The sequence below is a fragment of the Colletotrichum spaethianum genome (assembly GCF_022836535.1).
Source record: "Colletotrichum spaethianum MAFF 239500 DNA, contig04, whole genome shotgun sequence".
NCBI classification, from domain to species: domain Eukaryota; kingdom Fungi; phylum Ascomycota; class Sordariomycetes; order Glomerellales; family Glomerellaceae; genus Colletotrichum; species Colletotrichum spaethianum.
The window spans coordinates 145,431-166,703 of NW_026054774.1; the positions used below are offsets into that span (position 1 = coordinate 145,431).

Below are 21,273 nucleotides of genomic sequence, written 5' to 3' on the forward strand. Positions count from 1 at the left end.
GTATTGGCAGCTCCAGGTATCCCAGAGATGCTGCGAGTTGATCTTTAGGAATCGTGACGTCGTTTGGATGGGCAACCGTTGATGGCCAGTCCAAGTCTGCCCAAGAACAGATGGAGAAAAGACCAGTTGAGAAAGAAGGGACAAAATGAATCTAAACGAGATGGCAGCGGATGAGCAATGTCCGAGATTCAGACAATGACGGCGGACAATGGGATGGTGCAAAGGCACGAATAATGTAGTCCGGTGTTGGATCTTGTTAGACCGGCACCATCAACTTCGTGCAGCAACTCGGACGTGGAGAGAAAAGAGCTTTGAGTCAGCACAGGGCTCTTGTCCCGCATAGCCAAATTGCTGCGAGTGGGAAAAAAGGGCCCAGCGCGGCCGGGAGAAAAGGCCGAAGGGATGTTGTGCAGGGATGAGGTAGGGTAAACCGACGAAAGAGAAAAGAGTAGATTGATTAGGCACTGGAGAGAAGAAGATGTCGATCTGGGGATTGATTGAAAAAATCGAGAGACCTGCTGGAAAGAAAAGGAAAGAAGGAAGAAAGAAGGAAAAGCGAATGTAACGCAAGGCATACAACACACAGGTACAAGTGAAGCAGTCAGCAACAAGAGCGCCGAGCTGTCGGAGCCACAGCTGGAGCTGGAGTTGGAGTTGGAGCTGAGGGTTGGTTGGGCCTGCGCCGTTTTTTGGCTGAAGAAGGAACCAGAGGCTATTTCGTGGCTTCGGTCGCAATCACAACGTCCAATTCATACCCTCTCTCCATCTTTGCAGTGTGGTAAGGATTAAATGTGGCAGTACCTTCGCGGCCAAGCTTCCAAGCACCCGCCATCGTAGCGACTTGCACACACCCATGGCGTTGCAAAAGCGCGATGCCCTGCGGTGAGTTGCATCATCACGGGCAACGTAATTGGAGTGGCGTTCATTGCCCGAAGCGCTGCAGAGCGGATTCGGATGGCGTCGACCGGGCGGCGAGGGAGCGTCTCAGACGGTTTCTGAGGGGCTTTTCCTTCCTGGCTTTCTCAATGACATGAGACTCCGGCCCATTGCGGTGAGAAGAGGACCCTCCAATGTGTGCTACCCTGCCATCCACTGGACTGTGAAGGGCTATCGACTTCATGCTCGGTGGTGGGTGGCAACGGTGGGGACCTGGTTCCGTACTGAAGGTGGTTGGAGATGATCAGGCACGACGATGCGTGCCTTGTACGGTTACGGACGGTGTCATGCACCTGCGTGGAAAGGCACCCCTCGCCGTCTTCCTGCAAAGCGATTGAATGCAACCTGCCCCGTGTTGCCCGGGTCCTACGTGCAGCTACTGCAGACGCAGACGCATATGCGTGAGGACGGTGTGCACCCGCGCCAAAAGGAAGGAAACGGAAGGGATATCGAAGTACGGGGCTCAGTTTGTTTTGCAGGTGCTGCGCACGTCTCTGTATTGTACTTGCCTTGCCTGCCTACATGGGATTGATTCTCAACCGACGGCTCGGCCCAAACACCAACGTGGTTGTAGAAGGCACCTCCCTCACATTCCTTCCTGCCTTTCCTTGTGTCAAGTCACCTAACGCGATCAAACCTGCCTCAGATACCTCTGTACGCCCCGCGGGAGATGGGCACGGTGTCGTCCATCTTGCCCCTCCTCCGCCGGCCATCGTCAAACTTCCACCACCACGACACTACCGCTCTTGCTCGGTACACACAGACGGCAGACCCGAACGGAACTCCATTAACGCCAACACCAGATCGCACTCCCGACCCCAGACCGGCATGACCAGTCGCAGTGCCTCTGTCAAACCCGTGTCGCAGTGCCGCAACCCTGTCATGTCACCTTGGGTCACCGCCTCTCCGCAGGACCGGGTGTCGAGCCATTAGAGACCTTGCCCGTTCTTGGACCCCGACGGGAGAACTGGAACACAATACCTGCATGTCAAACCCGTTCGCCGACGAGGCGGGACGCCCTCGAACGACTTCAATACTGTACCAAAATCACCTCCGGAGACGGATGCCAGACATTAACGGCCAAGGTGGGTCCCCTTTCCAGTCGCAACAAGAAACCTTGTACCAACCCATTGGACTCCATCCCTTTCTGCATTCGCCAGGTCTGCTCATCGTTAACTCACCACACGCTGGCTAATGAAGCAATAATGTCGTTCGTTTCACCTTGAATCGAAGGGGGGGGTGACCGCCCCTCAGCCTTCTATTCGCCTCACTCTCCTTCTCACCTTCGCCCGGCCCTCGAATCCATACCGGCACGCCAGCCAGCCCCTTTTGGGTGATTGCTGGGATATCAGAGGTGTGAAAGCACACGCAAACACTGCGCCGCAAAAGATTCCTGCCGCCGAGACCCCTGTCCTCACCTAGAGCACTTTGCAGTGGTTGTTGTGGTCCAGGATGCGCTCCCCTTGTCCGCCGGGCAGCCCTGTGCAAAAGAGCGTGCAAAAGAAGGGACCTCAGGGTATCCTCCACTACCCAGATGCCTGCCAAAAAGAACGGATCCGACATGATCCCCGCAAGAGAAAGGCAGCGAAGTTCGAGAACCCACCGTCAGCAGCTCCGGATAGAATGCGAGGGAGAGAAGCTGCTCCTGCAAGATCTGCTTCGTAGCACGGCAGGCCCTTTGCACATCCCGCACCCACACTTCCCGTCTTCGTTTCGAAACCTTTCTGCTGCTCGACTCGTCGATCGGGCAAGCCTGAACGATGCTAATTCGAGCTCGACGATTCACCCAAGGGTTACGTTCGGCTGTGCATATTGTACGTCACTGCAATGCAAAGAGCCGAGCAACATTGCATTGTCGACAGGAGGCGCATTGCCTTCCAATTTTGAGCGTCGCCTGCGTCTCGTTTTCCACCGTTCCATGGATATTCAAGTGGATTCTGGTCAGCCCCAGCGGCCCAGCGCTCCAATGTGGGTCAGATGGCCAAATCGGCAAGTGTTGGGGTCTAAATGATGGGCGCGCCAGACGACCCTGCAGCCGCTATTGGAAACAGAAGAGCGAGCCTGGATAGGGGAAAGGGGGAATGGACGACTAGAGGGGGAAATTTCAACGAGCACGCAAGTGGCCGGGCTGCCGGGCCATCGTTCAACTCGGCGCAAAAAAAAAAAAAAAAGACTAAAGAGCTGCCAGTGAGAACTCAGAAGCGCCGTTGTTTCCGCGCCTCGTCCGAGTCTGCCGTCATCTTCATCCACGCAACCACTCCGCGTGGAAATCGAGAATGTGGTCGGAACCGTGGGCTTCCGCGAAGAAAAGCGGGCGCTGCGGGTTTTGCTCGTCATGTGAGGCATCATCCAACACGATGCTGTCGCTATCCCAAAGTCGTATGCAGGGCATGGATGACTGACTGACCGTGCCCCGCGCCCTCGTACACGCACGGGGCAGGTTACCATGGATCAACACCGCCAATCCACTATTGTGCATAGCCAAGTCGTCCGAGCCTACATAGTGCTCCAACGGCCTGGAAGCCCCTTTTCAACACTGGCTCAAGACTCACATTCAAGTATTCTCTCATGGCGGACTTGGACGCCGTGTTGCGTGTGGCCTTGTGTATGGCACTGCTTAGTGCGGTCCAACCTCGAGAGCATGCATACATGGAATCGTTACAAGTTGTAGGCCAAACCTTACTTTGCTCTGCATCCCTATACTGAGTGAGCATCGGCGGCTTGCCTCTGACCACGAGGCTCGGTCTCCCTCCGTGGTCCTCAGTCATTCGAGGGTCCAACGCCAAATGGCGATGGGCCACGGCGGACATCGTGGGTTTACAGCCACAGAGTATCGTTGCAACCACTGCAGCTTCCAGCTCCAATCATCTCTGGCTTGACTGTACCCCGCATAGCCAGACGGCTGGAGACATACTGAGCTTGGAAATGTAAAGGCCCCAGAACCTTGGTGCTGGTTCTATGAACTCGTCGTCGATAGGCGAGCTACCTCCCCCGAGTGTCACAGCTCATCTAACGTCTGCTGTGTGCTCCGCCGCCGAAATGGCGAAGGCCACCGACAAGCGAGGAAAAGTTGATGACCTCTTGCGAGCCTAGCGAATTGCACAGCCGAAGATCTCAGCAACGTGCTTCGAGAGAAGCAGATGCATTCCCAGAGTCTCTTGTTTGTTTCTACGACCATGTGTGAATCTGGCCCATCCAATTTCTGTACCCAGAATGGTGCCGACCTCGCCGTGCTCTTTGCGAGAATGATTGACCTCCCGAACTGGACTGGACGACTCGTATAACATGATATGGTGGAAGGTCTTGTCCTCTCGCTTCAACGGGGCCAATTTCAGACTGATCAGCCAGGCGCCACCTCAGTGCCAAGCCACCAGCGTCTGCAAATTGCTGATACAACCAACGCCTACAGCTTTTCGCGACGAACCAGTATCGCTAGCTTTTGAAATTTCTGCGGACTTAGATTCTTCTTTCCAGATACACTCCAACACACCTCATGTCTTAAGGAAGTGTTTGCTGCTGAGCGGAGATCATTGGACCAATTCGTACTTCGACGTGGGGAGGTGTACAAAAAATAAGATAAAAGCATACCGCGACCGTCCTCCACAATATCAAGGTGTATAAGTCATTCCATGGTCTTAGATCCAAAGGACCATCGCTACTGTAACTCTTGACTTCGTATGCCAAGTCTCGGCTTTTTGAAGATCATAAGTTCGGCATATACCCTCCTGCGAGGTCCTCGTTCGCCACTTCGGTGGGTATTACATGAGAAGTGGTCCCAGAAAGACAACTTGATCTAGGTATGATCGGAGTACCGAACACTAATTCTGGCTCCTTTCCAGCCCATGACTACGAGCGCTGCATTGTCTCATCACTTAGCTGTGTTGTATTCAATTCTGGCACGACGCAGCCAGACTGACCGATCGTTCTTGACCACAAATCAACGCACTTTGTTAGGTGATACGGCACCATTATACTTGTACATAATCGACATTTGACTCCACTTCGATATGGTCCCAATCAGTAATCGGATTAGACTAAGTCACCTCTACGGGGACGGTGATTTAGTGCACCAGGCAAGGCGTGATGTTTTGAGATGAGATGGGCAGCAATTGGGGTCAACCGCTTTATCAAGCTTCAGCCGAATCACTCTCGTCAGACTGATCAGATGAATGTTCGTCCGATGATTCGGCCGGGAAATATTGAAGACAATGCCCCAGCGCATTGGCAATCTTGAGCGTTGCAATCACATGGTGGGGCTTCATCGGATACCAACACCCACGGTTGATCTGCAAGCTGTTGAAAGCTATCAGAGGATCTGCTCCAGATCTCCGACAGCTTGTGAGGCAACGAAAAGAAAGCTTTACCCCGCGATTGAGCGACATGACAGCCTGCAACATACTTTATACGTGCGTCTGTTCGCCATAACCCTGGGAAAGAAGCTTGGGACCTCGGAAGCCAGCCGGTGTGGGTGGGACAAGGAAACGCAGATATGTACCCGGAGAACGTGCGATTGACCATTGTGGATTGCTCGATAACGGCACAGGGCTCGAGTGGAAGGAGGCTCGCAACTAGGTTTTTGTTCCCAGTGCAGGCTGCAATGGCGGCAAGAAGTTGAGTATGCCCGGTGCCGTGGTTCCGGCTCGTTCTGCTGCTGTGTCTGGGGCGAAGCCGATCTCAACAACAACAGTGATAGCTGCAAGTCCAGCATGTGCTGGGGGCAAACAGATTGGGGCAGGCACGTACGTCTCGACTGCAGATGGAATCGTCCGACGAGGCGTGGCGGAATCCTTATCTGATGGTAACGACAAGGGATGCCAACGTGCTACGAGATGGGAAAGGCGTCAGGTGCAAATGCCATATGTCGATGGGGGGAAACATTCCTAGGCCGGCTTCTGCGCCCCCTCGAAACACGGACAACACATCAATCCTTCGACCATGGCATCACGTAGATGTCTCGTCCGGCGCCGGAGTTCATGCCAGTGACGGTGATTTGGTATACCTTGGATACCGTAGATAAACACTTGACCTAACCGGCAATCAGAGCGGAGGCTGGCTACGGGTCTACCTGGAGAATGCAAGACCCTCCGCGTTCAAGTGCTCGTGTACAGGAAAGGGGCTATATCCGCATGGAGCCATGACAGTGGTCGATATACCTGTAGTCCGAAGGTTGCGCTGCGTGAAGTCCATGACAGCCGAGAACGAATGCCTCCCCTGCCAGCGCCGGCGTACAGCCAACGACAGCAATGGTTGGAAGCACGAGGTAATGAGTTGTGCCGGACTGGGGTCGCCGACCCTACACAACCTACCCAAGGTATCTGTACTGGACAGGCTTGCTAAGGGCCGAAATACCACTCAAATACTTTCTTCTTGCGGTTGTAGCCTCTTCCCTCCTGCAACTTGTCCCACTCGTAAGCCCCGGCGCCATTCAACACAGCGCAGGCCAGTAATAGGAGCAGGCTCCCAAGGCCAGCCGCAGCCGCAGGCACAGGTGCATGGCCAAGGTGCAAGATGCAGGTAAGCAGAGACAAACTCTCTTTCTGGCGTGGTGGACATTTCGAATGCCTCGGGGGGCGGCTGGTCGGCTAGGCAACAGGGGCTTGAGCTTTCAAAATAGCAACCCTGGTCCTGCATGCTGATCCGGTTTAGACTACTACGTAGTACGTGGGTGTGGTGGGTAAGGTACGAGCGCGAGCCCAGTCAATACCCTGGGTCACGAGTGGGTGGGTGTGCCCATCGTTCGTATACAGGCGGTCTCCAAATCTGTCGTCGTACACTACCTTTTTTGCATGACGACTTGAATTGCATAGTGGGAAGGCTACCGTAGTTGGCGACGGAGCAGGAAGTGGCAGAGTCACGTCCATGTTTTTGTCTCTGCAAGAAGAGGAAATGGCATGAAACAGGCGAGGGCGTGGGGGCCTATGCCATGGGCGAAGGCGGTCATTCGCTTGCCAGAGCAACGTTTCGGTTACCGGAGCGCGTACAAAGTACCTACACTCTCCAGGCTCTCCAGGAGGAGCAGACGAGGGCAGGCTTGCCTTGGTGATACTTTGCTGTGGATCCATGGGCGGAGCTTAGCTCACTGAGTCTCCCACACGAGTCGCCCCCTGTTCCTTAGCTGAGGTACCGATCAGGTCGAGCCTACTTTATTCTTAGCCTTCTTTTCATCCCCGATCGAAGGCGGTCGAACCAATTTCTCGTGTCGCCAATGGTCGCGACGAGCCGGTACTGGAGTCCTGACTTCATACTCTGCGTCGCCCGAAGGAGATGGGCGGCAGAGGCGGACGGAGGACTGGTTGAATCAGGCAGTACTCCAAAGGCGCGGAAACCCCGTACGTAGGTAGCATCGACGAAAGGGGATCCGGCCGGCAACGCAGCAATGCAAGGCAACCGTCGGAAACCAATAATACGAGAATGAATGAGGCGAGGGTGCTGACCTGTGGCGGTTTGGAATGGAAATGGGAATGGGACGGTCGGCGCGACATGACGGCACGGTACCTCTTCTGGGCTGTCTCTCCCTTCCTGGGAAGGAGTACCAACAGTCCGCCCTGTAGCGAAGGTAGAGAGGAGGCTAGGTAGTAAGTCAGACGGTTCCAACGCCGGACTCTCTTTCCCCTTTCCTGCATCTCTCGCTTTGGGACTGTCCCAAAGCAATAATTCTCTGTGCCCATCCTCATCGCCCATCCCCTCCCTACCAAGGAACCCAAGGAAAGCAAAGTGCACGTAGCCGGTCGCCCCTCAACACCTCGACCCTTTCCGCGGTGCAATCTCTCGTTTCTTCTTCCCACCTGTCGTTTGCTTTTCGTCTTCTTGGCTTTCACGAGAACCGACCGACTCTCATTTCTTGTCGCTCATCTCGTCTCTACAAAGTCGACGTCTTGGCGCCATTCCCAACCGGTGATTGACCTGCTCTTGCTCAGTGCCTTGCACACTCACCATTGCAGATTGAGGCGGCGTCAGTCAGTGGCCACAACGGACGAAGAACGACAGACTGCCCGAGGACGAGCCGCTCCAACACATTCGCTTCCGAGAAGAACAAACAGGCTGTGCGCACGATCGCATCAGTCCCCCCGCTCAATCGTCAACACATCCATCGCTCACTCAACCGGTGGTGCACTCGCCTCGCCTTGCTTTTCCTTGCCACCTCAATCCCCCTCCCCCGGCCAGTTCGCGCACAATTAGCCCAAGCATATCCGACATCGAAACATTCGGGCGGTTCCCAGACTACCTTTGCCTTGCCTCGTTGTTGACTACGATTCTCACTCCACCGCCGTTTTCGGCGTCATTTGAAACCTGGCTGCCTGCACCTGCGCTGCGACTTTCATCCGTCCTACTCGTCCGTACGAATTCGTCTCAATTCAGTTTGCATATCGTCTCGCATCGACTCATCGGTATTCCTTTGAGACGACTCGCGGCACCCTGGTCCCAAGTTGTGCAGGGAACCAACTGGGAGCGCATAAGCCGTGCGTATCTGCCCAGGCAAGGTACGCGGAAGCGACAAACAGACGGGTGTCAGGAAGACGAAGACGAGGGGAAAAGACGGGATCAACAACGTGAAAGTAAAAAAAGACACAGCAACGCTCGTTGGCCGGTTCATCGCTTGTGGTCTCGACCAAAGTTTAGACACCCAGACTGGGATTTTCCACGACTATCCCGGGGTATTTTTTGAGTTGCGGCATCGCGCAAGCACAGGGAAGCAAGCAACGAGTCGCAGTCTTTCCGTGCTCGAAGAGAGCAAGAGAGTAGAGCCGTTTTGCTGGCAACTTCCCTGCTTGCCTTGTTGTCACGCCTGCGCCCGACGTGGATTCGCTGGTGCAGAAACGCAGAAAAGCCAGGTCGGAAAAGGGACGGCTTCCCCATTGATTCGCGGTCTCCCAAGGAACAACCCCCGTGTCAACAGGGGTGCGCACGCCTGCACAATCCACAAATCCATCCTGGAGGTGCTTTCCTCCCAATAACAACTCTTGTGAGTATGGCCTCCTGCCAAACGACCTGCAACAGCCCGTCGTCTTTTCGCTGCTGTTGTGGTTTCTTGACTTCACTTCCACCCCCAACATCGGCATTTCCCCATCTTTCAGCATCTTGCTTTGAACCTCCCTCCCCTTCCGAACCGAGCCCGAGGTTGTCTGTCGCTTGTTTTCATTCGCGACATAGCAAAGCTGCTCCGCTTCGGAAAGGGTGAAGTCTCCCTCCTCTCCTCCCGACTCCGTATTGCAGTGCTGTCGCTGGGCGCACGCTTCAACTCGCATCGAACCAAGGCTAACGTGCAACTCCTCTCAGGACCATGTCTCTCCCCGAACGACCCGGAGCGAGCTCTCCCTTCGAGAACAGAAAAACCTACAAAAACTCGCCATCGCGACGGACCCGTCCTGGCGATGTCGACGCCGACGGTTATTCTCCCGTAGGAGGGCGACCTCAACACCAACGTGGGCAATCTGCCACCTCCTTCCCCGAGACGATCCCGTCTCCTAATATCAACACAGAGAACCAACCTCTATCCCCGACCTACGATTCGCCCGCTGCAGGACCCTCGGCCGCCGACGAACCCTTTCAGAGAAAGAGAAGCTTGATCCGACCAGAGCGACGCCGAATCGACAAGGACCACCCCAACTATTACTACCGCCAGCATGCCACCAATATGAATGTTCTGCCCTCGGCTACCGGAAACGATCCGATAGTCGAGGACATGGAGGGCACCACGGATGTGTCTGGGCGCTCGCAGACGAACGACAACTACTCGGACGCCTCACCACCGCGAGGAATCAGCAGCAGGCAAAACAGCGGAGAAGAGAAGACGGGCCCGACTCGAACCAAGACGAAACGCTTGAGCCGTCACAAGTCCGGCAAGCTCACCAAGGATAGTAAGCGGAAGCAGCAGGTCGAACAGATTCGCCCGCCGAGTTTCTGGAACGTCTACTGCGCAATCATTACGTTCTGGATGCCCAACTTCATGCTGAAGTGCTGCGGCATGGCGTCCAAGGCCCAACAGCGAGCTTGGAGGGAGAAGATGGGTCTGATCAGCATCATCCTGCTCATCATGGGTTTCGTTGGTTTCATCACATTCGGCTTCACTCAAGTGGTTTGCGGAACGCCTCCGCTTCGTCTCCGGGTTAACGAGGTGTCTGGAGGATACATGATTTTCCACGGAACCGCCTACGACCTGTCTGGCTCTCGTCACCCCCCAGCTGACGGTGTCCCCATGATCAATAGGACTCATGGAGCTAACGTCTTGTACGACTTGCCTGAGAAGAACGGCGGAAAGGACGGCAGTTTCCTGTTCCAAAACGTCAACGGCCGGTGCAAGAACCTCATCACGCTCGCCGACAACTCGGATGTCCCGACGGACAGCAGCGGTGATCTGGCATGGTACTTCCCTTGCACGGTCTTCAACCAGGACGGGTCCTCAAAGCCCAACCTGACGATTCCTTACTATCTTGGATGGGCCTGCCACACCACGCGCAAGGCTCGCGACACGTTCTACCTGGACTTGCACGGCGCCGCTGACGTCTACTTCTCCTGGAACGACATCAAGAACAGCTCCCGCAACCTCATTGTTTACTCGGGCACGGTGTTGGATCTTGACCTGCTCGACTGGTTCAACACGACCCAGGTAAAGGTGCCCGATCGCTTCAACGAGCTCAAGGATAAGAACTCGGCCACCAACAAGGCCATTCGTGGACGCGACGTAACCAGAGCCTTCCAGAGTTCAACAGATAAGCAGATCGCCGAGTGCTTCGAGGAGATCATCAAGGTCGGCTCGGTCGACACTGACACTGTCGGCTGCATCGCTTCGCAGGTCGTCCTTTACTGCTCTCTCGTCCTTATTTTGGCCGTCGTCGCGACGAGATTCTTCCTCGCCGTCATTTTCCAATGGTTCATCAGCCGAACGTACGCTGCATCCAAAACGTCTCAGAGCGGAGACAAGCGTAAACGCGCCCGTCAAATTGAGGACTGGTCTGAGGACATCTACCGGGCACCTCCCAGGCTGCCTGGTGATATTGGAAGCAGTGTCAACGGCTCTTCTGACCGCACCAGCAAGCGCCAAAGCTCCTTCCTGCCTACGACTTCTCGTTTCTCTGCTGTTTACGGAGCGGGCGGAGCGCCGCATGTTGGTGGAAAGCGAATGCCCACCACCATGGCCAGTTCAGGTGCCGGCAGCAACATGCTGCATCCCAATAACATGTATCGCCAGGGCAACGACAGCCGGACCAGCTTCCTTCGCTCGGATCCTTACACAAGCAATGCCAGTCCAACCGAGGGTCCTGGACCGGCCGGCTTCATTCACGAGGCCGTTGTCCCTCAACCGCCTGCCGACTGGATGCCGTTTGGGTTCCCGCTTGCCCACACAATGTGCCTGGTTACCGCTTACTCTGAAGGTGAGCTTGGTATCCGGACCACGCTCGATTCCATCGCCATGACCGACTACCCCAACAGCCACAAGGTCATCGTCATTATCTGCGACGGTATCATCAAGGGCAAGGGCGAAACGATGTCCACCCCGGATTACTGCTTGGCAATGATGAAGGACCACACCATCCTCCCCGAGGAAGTCGAGCCGTTCTCGTATGTGGCAGTCGCTAGCGGCTCCAAGCGACACAACATGGCAAAGGTCTACTCTGGTTTCTATGACTACGGCGCCAAGTCCGCCATTCCCCTCGAGAAGCAGCAGAGGGTCCCTGTTCTGCTCGTGGTCAAGTGTGGCACGCCGGATGAGGCAACCAAGTCGAAGCCTGGTAACCGTGGAAAGCGTGACAGTCAGATCATTCTCATGTCCTTCCTCCAGAAGGTCATGTTCGATGAGCGTATGACGGAGCTCGAGTATGAAATGTTCAATGGTCTCTGGAAGGTCACCGGCATATCGCCCGACTTCTACGAAATCGTGCTCATGGTCGATGCCGATACCAAGGTCTTCCCTGACAGTCTGACGCACATGGTCTCTGCCATGGTCAAGGACCCCGAAATCATGGGTCTTTGCGGCGAGACCAAGATTGCCAACAAGCGCGACAGCTGGGTGACCGCCATCCAAGTCTTCGAGTATTTCATCTCTCACCACCTGGCCAAGTCCTTCGAGTCCGTCTTTGGCGGTGTCACCTGTTTGCCCGGTTGTTTCTGCATGTACCGTATAAAGGCGCCTAAGGGAGCTCAGGACTACTGGGTTCCCATTTTGGCCAACCCGGATATTGTCGAGCACTACTCCGAAAACGTCGTGGATACTTTGCACAAGAAGAACCTTCTGTTGCTCGGTGAGGACCGATACCTGACAACGCTCATGCTCCGCACCTTCCCCAAGCGTAAGCAGGTCTTTGTTCCGCAGGCCGTCTGCAAAACTACTGTGCCCGACACCTTTGCCGTTTTGCTTTCGCAGCGTCGCCGCTGGATCAACTCGACTATCCATAACTTGATGGAACTGGTCTTGGTCCGTGATCTCTGCGGTACTTTCTGCTTCAGCATGCAGTTCGTCGTGTTCATTGAGCTTATGGGAACCCTTGTCCTACCCGCCGCCATTGCCTTCACCTTCTACGTCGGTAAGTAAATTGTCGCAAGTGAAGTTGCCGGAGCTCAGCTAACGGGCCTCGCAGTCATTATATCCATCGTCCGCCAGCCTGTGCAGATTATCCCCCTGGTTCTGCTGGCTCTCATCCTTGGTCTTCCCGCCGTGCTCATCGTTTTGACTGCTCACTCCTGGACCTACGTCTTGTGGATGCTGATCTACCTATGTTCACTCCCCATCTGGAACTTTGTCCTTCCCACGTACGCGTTCTGGAAGTTTGACGACTTCTCGTGGGGTGATACCAGAAAAACGGCAGGCGAGAAGACGAAGAAGGCTGGTCTCGAGTACGAGGGCGAGTTCGACAGTAGCAAGATCACCATGAAACGATGGGCCGAGTTCGAGCGCGAACGCCGGACGCGCACCAACTACTGGGGCTCCAAGGAGAACGTCGTCGGCGGGGGCAACAGCTGGTCGGTGCCCCCGGGTCACCAGTACAACGACGAGTACTTCCCTGACGCATAAAGAGGAATCACACGGCCGGGCGTTCTTGTTTGATGCATAAGGGTACAACGGGTTTATACGAAAGGCGCTATTTTTGGGGCCTAGTTTTTCTCTCTGATGAATGAATAAAAAGGAGGAGGTGGGCTTGCCCAAAGTCGAGGCTCGACACTTGTAATAATGGGAGGAGAAGTCGCGAGGTGGAACGTGTCGACGACGCAGTGTTTTTGCCGCAACTTGATTATTGTTTTCCAATTATTTGCTCACACCCCCAGGCTTGCATGGTTTGTCTCTCGATGAGGGCGGATATTGTGTACATTGGCTTCATGATTGGCCTCGCATGGATTGTTGAACCTGGCACTGGGCGGCGAGCGCTTTGTGTGTATTGAGTGAGAGAGAGAGAGAACGTGTACTTTTCCAGCATTGTACATATCCTGGAACGCTACCGATTCATCCATCATAGTGGTATTGCCTAGTAAAACCAACCTCATTGCCGTCCATCCAATCGTCGCGGCCGAACGCCGTCACAAAAAGCAACTGCCTCTGCCCAGCGATCCCTTCTCGGCCGAAGGGTTGGTGGTCACTGACATCTCCGCCCACCCGGGGCCTCGTGTGTTTTTGAAAGAACCCTCGCATCTCTAACCTCCCGCCCCTCCTTCCCCCTTTCTGCCTCAGCGGCACCGGGTCGAGAGCGCCGAACCCGTTTGTCGGCCAGAGGCGACGAATGGATCGCCGCTTGTTTCGGATGTCGACTGGGCCGCGTGCAGGCGTTCGACTAGGGGGGGGGGGGAGGCAGGGCTGCTTGAACGGGGCATTGGGGTTTGGCAAATCGGTCTTGGTATTGTTTCCCTGGCCCTAATCGGGTCTCGAAAGAGAGAGAAAGAAAGAAAGGAAGGAGAAAAATATCACTCGAGACGTACACGCATGCATGCCTGCGCGACTACCTGCGCGAACCACCCACACACACACCCACACACCCGCCCGCGACATGGACACGTTCGGGGAGAAAAAGAAGCAATGTCGGGTTGCTGGGTCGGGCGGCCTCTGTGCAACCACACTGGGGGACTGTGATTGACAGGGTTTTTCAACGAGGCACGAGGCGGCGGCTTGAAGGGGAGGGAGGAAGCGGGATGGGCTTGGAGAGAGATGGACATACGGGGGAAAGGACAGGAAACCTGTCTCGATGACGGCTCGGTTTCCCTCTTTACACCGTTTCTGTCATTGTTCAGGAATCCGGCCGCGGGATTGGTGGTCGTCCAGCTTTCCTCCTCCCGTCTCGACCGCCCATGGCCCCGCCGAGGAAAAGCAGTAGGTCAAGATCAACCTTCTCCAGACTGCCACTCGCTTCGGGACAAACGGATAAGGGGCGAGGAAAGAGGGGGTGGGGAGCGGGACGGATCTTATTGCACGGGGGGAGACGCGATCCGGCGGACCGGTGAGGTTGTGGAGAACCGGACATCTCAAGCAGGAAGGGCAGGCCACAGGGACGCGAGAGAGAGAGAGGGAGAGAGAGTATGTGTGTATGTGAGGGGAAAAGAAGGAGGCGACGTGATAATACCAGAGACACACAGAGACTGCGAAGGGAAAGGAGAAGGGAAAAGAGGGAGAGGGAGAGAGCGCACAATAGCAGCACTGCAGGTAGCCGAGACACAGCCATTTCGCCTATTCCCGTGGCCCTTTGCAGCTTGCCTGCCTTGCGATGCAATGTCTTGTCGACCGTATTCTCATTCGCCTTGCAGTCTTTGAAAAGCGCCTGCCATGGCAGCCTCGAAACCAAAGGGGAACTGAGGTGGGTGATTGACAATTTGCCGCACGGCCATCGCGCCCGCCAAGTTTCACAGCGGGACTGCAGGCCGACTGGGTCCCTTCTTTCAGTGGTTTCTTTTTTTTTTTTTTTTTTTCTCTCTCTCGCCCTCACTCTCTTCATATCCGGCCTGGTCATGGGTCGGCCAAATGCTGCTACCCGAAACGCAGCGCCACCAGCTTGGATGGCCCGGTTGGTCGCGGTTCTCTGGTTTCTAGAAGCTGGGCTACCCGCACCCTCGGTCTGTTCAGGAAAATTTGTCTCGAGGTTATGGTTTTTGAGACTGGAGGTGAATCGCAACGAGCGACTGAATCGGCCGACTGGGCCTCGATGATGTGCGATTCATCCTCGTCGCCAGGGTTGACTCTGGAACTGGGAGTCAGTGACACAGGGGAAAGCAACGTGCCGTCGCCCTAGTTGGCAAGGCTCCTGTTTTGGCCAAAACTTGCTTTCGAGGGATCTTTGTATCTTCAACGGTTACCGGCTGGCCTCGCTGGTCAATATACTGCGATCCCGCCGCTCCAATTTTCTCAGTTCTTCTGATGCTGGCTGGCCCCGTTTGCTGAAGATCAAACCGATGGCGACCAAGGCCACTCAGTAGAGCGCATAGCCGGGCTGTACAGTGTCAAAGATGCCAACACCGTCTTTTCCCTGTCGTGCTCCCGAGTCCCTGCGTATTCGGCAAGGGGCCGGGGAGGCAGAAATTGGGAGCAAAGTCTGAGGGCACAAAAAGCAAAGGTGTGCGGAGCTGAGGACCGGAGCCATGGAGGAAACGGGTTAGCATTGGGTGGTTGAAACTCGGGGACCGCATGCTGTCGAATGTGATTTATCACCTTAACCGGCCTCTAGTCACGCGGGCGTGGTTGGGGGTGGGCACCGACGGATGACGGCCAGCAGGCGGCTTCAGGGATTCGGACGCAGCCGGCACTCCTTTCGGTACGTTGATGTACGGCTTCTTGGTCAAATATGAGGTTGCATAGTTGGTCAGATTCTAGGGGAAGGTGCCGTGGTCTGTGTTTATGTCAGCTCCTATAGGTTCGTCCGACGAATGGGATGGCTGGAAGATGCGATAAAAAAAAAATCTCCGGGTCAGATGGGAGTGGTTGTGACAGTAAGCAACGACAGCCGCGAGGAACAGGAACGCCAGTGTCTTCGGCCGCAACGGGCGTACCGGGCGACGAGCCAAAGTGTGAAAAGCCCTGCATGATTTTGTTGGTGCCAGGTGGCAGTCGGTGAGCATCTCCTCTCTTCTCCAGCCTGGCCCAGCCAGGGTAGAGTGGGAAGGATATTTCCTAATCCAACCACTTACATGAGTGGGCTGGAAATCAGGGATGGCCATGGCCAGAGATGTGACCGAATGACAGGTCATACAGCTGCGCGAGTAGGTATGCAGATTCCGCGGGGCATTGCAAGCGCGTTGCTCATCGAGAACCCGTATCCGAGGGGGAATGAAGGACGCATGGCATAGAGATATTTCCACGAGAGGCTGAACACGAGAAGAGCCGGCCGAGGATCCTTTCGCAAGGGCAAAAGGCAGGATTGGTTGCGAGGTGTGGTTGATTGGATTTCGGAGGACGACGACGTGCGGTGTCGTGTAGGCTTGCAGCAGATCGACAGTTTATTCGCGCACTAGAAGCAAGCCAGGACACCGACGTTGAGGTTGGACAGCTTCTTTGCGTCTGCTCATGACCAAACTAGTGCGGTGCAAGAGTCAGTTTGGGCGAGGCCGTTGAAAGGCATTGTCAACCCGCCACAACGGCACCTAGGCAGTGACGTCAGCGTATGTCGAAAGAAGCGAGGCAGGCCCACGGACGGAGAATGGTAGCGAGCGACCTGGGGAGGGATAGTGCCAGGTGTGCACTCGGCAACGTGACGGAACTGTATTCGTATCGAGGCGATACAAATGGATAGAGAGACAGACAGGCACACTCCCATGCGGGAGCCAGCGCCCCCTTATTTTTCTATTTGTGGCGACTTGCTTTGTCGTAGGTAATCCCTTGAATTGAGCGCCAGGAAGAATGCTTCTTGTGCGACATAAGGTGGCAGGCAGGCCCAGGTCCAGGCCCAGGCCAGACAAGCAGGTTAGGAGCTCCCATCAAGGGCGGGTAGGGATGTCCAGATGCTGCAGCTGCTGCTCTTGGGTATTTTTTTATTTTGTTTTTTATTTGGGGCTGGGTATTCTGTTGAGCTTGATGCGGCAAAGATCGAAGGCACTCTCTCTGTATGGGAGTCTTGTTCCTTTGGGGCTCAGCCTAGCACACCATATTCCCTCGTCAGAGTCAGCCATGCATATGATATTGGAGGTGGCGTCCCCATGGAATCACCGTGGAGCCCATCCCGAGCGCAACCCAAGTGGTGGCCGTTTCCCATCATCGCATTCCCTCTTTGTATCTTTGTGCAGAAAGAAAACAGGTGACGAGGCCGAGGTCGAGGTTGAGGTCGGGATCGACGGGTTGGTGGAACGTGTTGGCTGGCTCAAGGGGACATGCCCCGGCATCATGGTGGAGGTGCCGGTCGTCGGTGGCCCGTCCCACACCTCATTGTTGCGACTGAGTGGTGCCGCTTCGCTAGCCGTATCTGGATGCAATCATTTCGTCGTGACTTTGCCCATGGTGTGGTTGACGGATGTTGTCCGTAAAGTCGAAGCTGGGGTAGGGGCTGCTGGCCATGTGTTGTGTGTTCAGAGCAGCACATCGCGAGCGCTCCCAAATCAGAGACTAGGCGGTTGGATGGACAGACAGGCGGTGGCCAAGATGTGATGCCCTTGACTGAGGCAGCTTCCAGCCTGCAAATCCATAGGCAAGGGCGGGTGTTCTGGTTTTCTCCCCGGCATCGAGTAATCTAACTTTCAGCAGAGCTGAGGATCAGACCCTGTCACAGCACCCCCCTAGGATGGGTGCCTTGGGGTGCGAAGGAATAATGGACTTTGGTGTCATTCAGGGTACATGGAATCGTATGCGATATGCTGGCGTACCGATGTAACTTGCCAGGCCACAAGTCCCCCGCTCCTCTGCCCTTCTCGCCCTCGCATCACCCATGTTGCCCTGGGAAGTGAAACTCAACCACCAGATCGCCTCACTGCGGTGTGCTGTACTGTGCTGCGCTGAGCGGTTGCTCGATTTGGTTGGCGCGCCTTGCCTCCGACCCCAGCACCGGCGCCAACGCCCCCATAACCTAAGGTGCAAATGCTAGACAGACAGGCAAGCTTGCTTGGGTTTGTCCTCGTTCTTGGATCCCAGCGAAAGACATCCCGCTCGGGTCCCATTCCCGTTCCCGCCCTGCTACAACACCACCCATCCGCTGGACTCGATCTGGCTGACTCTACCGACGCCTGACCGCATTCCCAGCCCCAGCTCCAGTCCCAAACTTTCAGCGTCAGCAACCTCATCCTTTCTGTCCGTTCGCTCCGACGACCATACACTCGACGACGCATTCTGCCACATAAACTTCAAGTATCCGTACACGACTGAGTCGCTGACACACCGGCTTCGGATCGTTGCCCATCACCCACTCGACTCTCGCTAGCCTGGGAACCTGACCGTTGCTGCCGACAACAAAGACGGTGCACACACCGGTCGTCATCGGCGCCATTTTACGTTGCGGCTAGTGCGTTTGACTCGAACAAGGAGGAACGACAAACGGATCCTCGATCCACGGAAGCCTGGCGTTTGGTCAGCGACACCGACCGCCCTGTCCTGGAGAGAACCCGGACCTGAGGGGAAACCATCGTCACCTCCCCTCCGCAACCGCACTCCGACCCCAGAAGAAGACGCATCTATCCGACCCGACGACGGGTGCTGCTCTTCGTTGTGCCGCGAACCTCGATGTTCCTCACTCGGTCGCCACTGGCCACGGCATACACTTGAAGAGAGCAAAATGCGCCCTAGAACTTCGGAAACCCAGCCTTCCCAGGCTCAGGTTCAAGCGGCTCCCGCTCCCTCGAGCCATCACCAAGGGTTCGCGTCGGCCCCGCCTCCCGATGCTCACCATGATCAACACACACAATACCATCACCATCGCGAACCCACTCAGCAACAGCAGTCCCATGAACCATCGACGCAGGGCGGCGCAAACCTTGGCCAGCCTTCGTTCTCCTCCTACCATCAGACCTTCCCCGTGATACCGTCATCCTACTATCATGAACCCGGCTCATTTACCCACGACGATTACGACGACTACGAAGACTACGACGACGACGAGGACACCGACGATGCCGAGGACGACGATGACGACCTGGACATGAGCGACAGCGACGGAGGCGCCCCTTTGGACCACGTCATGACGGTTACCAGCCTTCTCTCGCCCATGCCCGACCCTGAGACCAACATGAATCCTCCCGATCCCTACCCTGGGGCCCTTCATGGCGATCAGCCCTCTCACCCGGCACAGGAGCATCACCACGCATCGAGCGAGCCGCCTGCCCATATGGTGAACTACTGGAGCATACCGCTTGCCGCCGGGCATGGCTTTCTGGATCCGGCAGGACCCCAACATCCCACCCCCCTCGACACTACTCCTTTCCACCCCATGCTGCATGCCGGGAACATGGAGGAGGATGACGACGATGATGTGTTTTATCCCAGCGTCGCCGAACAACTCCAGCAATTCCAAAGCGTCACTGTCGACGAGGAAGAGGCGGCATGGCAAGCAACTGGTCCTCCAGCCGGCAGTAACCCTATTTCCAGTACCCTTGGCCCAGAAAACCCGGGATTGGCCGACTTCCTCAAAGACTGGGCCTGGCGCAACCGTTACCAGTCTCGTGGCCCCAGTCCTGGTATTCGCCAGATCAACGAGCAGGCCGCACGGCAGATCACGCGAGTGCGGTACTCGGAACTCCAGGGCAACCGGTGTGATGCGCAAGGTATCGATTGGGAGGACTTAGGAGTCACGCGGAAGAACGCCCGTGAACGTCGAAGCCTGGACTACAAGAACTACACTAACAGGACAGACTCAGACATCTGGGCCGTAAGTCACCCACTCGAGAATTCAGGTGTCGCCGCCGTGCTGACACAAGTATCGCAGCCCCATCTACCCGACAGGATCATTCGGAACACAGAAGACTTCTTCAGGTTCCGCCGTATGGACATTCGTCAAAATGTTCACTTGGCCCATTTCCAGCTGCGCAACATTTTGGCATGCGCAGGACGGAGCCACGCCTTCTACCCTGGCCTGGGAGCCGTGCACCAGATCAACCCTGTATCTGGCGAGAGTGAAGTAGCCATGGATCTCAACGACATGTTTGGGGTACAGATATCGACTTTGGATGCCAGCTGCGGCGTTCTCATCGCAGGCACCTTCAACGGAGAGTACTGCATGCGAAACATTTATAGCCAGGACAAGAAGTACACTGAAGGCCAAATCACCAACCACGTCAGTGGTATCACCAACCACTTGCAGATTCACCAATCGAGGAACTCATCGGCACCGCTAGCGGCATTCGCGTCCAATGACCAGGGCTTCCGTATTATGGATGTTGCCACGGAAAAGTTCATCCTCGACACGCAGTATGGCTGCCCCATCAACTGTTCCGCCCTGTCAGCCGATCGCCGCTTGCGAGTGATGGTCGGCGATAACTACAACGTCCTCATTGCCAGCGCCGACACTGGCGAGATACTGCAAGAGCTGGGAGGTCATAGAGATTTCGGTTTCGCCTGCGACTGGTCAGATAACGGCTGGACAGTCGCAACGGGCTTCCAGGACATGAGTGTAAAGCTATGGGACGCACGAATGTGGACCAACTCGGATGGTACCAGCAAACCACTCACCACCATTCGATCCGAGATGGCAGGTGTTCGCAGTCTGCGATTCTCTCCCACAGGCAGTGGGCCCCAAGTTCTCGTCGCGGCTGAAGAAGCCGACTATGTCAACATCATTGACATACAAACTCTTGCCCACAAGCAAACGTTCGATATCTTTGGAGAGATCGGAGGTGTCGAATTCACAAACGACGGTCAAGATCTCAACATTCTTTGCATGGACCGGACCCGTGGAGGATTGGTCCAGCTGGAGCGTTGCGACGTGGGCTACGGCGCCGACTCTGAGTATGCGCACCAAGCGACACCATTGGATCCCTGGTGGAGGTCCAACCAAAACGGCATTCTGGCTGACACAGAGGTGCCTGGACCGAAGATGAAGGCTCGACGAGAAAGAACCACCGCCTGCTTTGATGACCTGGAGCCTTTCTGAAGTACATGATACCCCGCGATATACAACCGCCTGTCCAGGCTCGCAGTGCTATTTGGCTAGGAGCAACGACGGTCCGATCTGGTCTGGTCTTTGGTATTGGCGTTTTGGCGTTCAAGAGCACATTACCACGGTATTTATGCTCAGTCACGACGAAGTGGCAACCCCTGATTCTGTTTCTGCCGATCTGCCCTGCTCTTCTCGACATACAATCGATATATAAACCGGCCCAGTGCTCTGGAGCGTTGGCCAATGGAAAAAGGAGGTGGCCGAACCCATGTTTGCTTCAAGAGCATTTTTTCTTTCTTTCTTACTTTTCAACTAGCACAGCGTGGTACTGCTCATTCTGCATGGAACTTAACGA

At 55.6% G+C, this 21,273-nt stretch overlaps 3 protein-coding genes across 3 annotated transcripts; 2 read left to right on the plus strand and 1 right to left on the minus strand.

Annotated features, from left to right (window-relative positions):
- Positions 1-9,217: 9,217 nt before the first annotated feature.
- On the plus strand, positions 9,218-12,946 carry ColSpa_02064 (chitin synthase 4; the record flags this gene model as incomplete). Its single annotated transcript, XM_049268276.1, has 2 exons — positions 9,218-12,458; positions 12,513-12,946. 2 exons carry the CDS (start codon positions 9,218-9,220, stop codon positions 12,944-12,946), a joined length of 3,675 nt encoding a protein of 1,224 aa, XP_049124233.1.
- A 5,061-nt stretch (positions 12,947-18,007) lies between these two features.
- ColSpa_02065 (uncharacterized protein) lies at positions 18,008-18,317 on the minus strand (the record flags this gene model as incomplete). The annotated part of the gene is made up of 2 exons (XM_049268277.1): positions 18,008-18,160; positions 18,210-18,317. The coding sequence occupies 2 exons, from the start codon at positions 18,315-18,317 to the stop codon at positions 18,008-18,010; spliced, it is 261 nt and encodes an 86-aa protein (XP_049124234.1).
- Positions 18,318-18,602: 285 nt separating this feature from the next.
- ColSpa_02066 (putative WD repeat-containing protein) lies at positions 18,603-20,912 on the plus strand (the record flags this gene model as incomplete). Its single annotated transcript, XM_049268278.1, has 2 exons — positions 18,603-19,691; positions 19,749-20,912. 2 exons carry the CDS (start codon positions 18,603-18,605, stop codon positions 20,910-20,912), a joined length of 2,253 nt encoding a protein of 750 aa, XP_049124235.1.
- Positions 20,913-21,273: the final 361 nt, after the last annotated feature.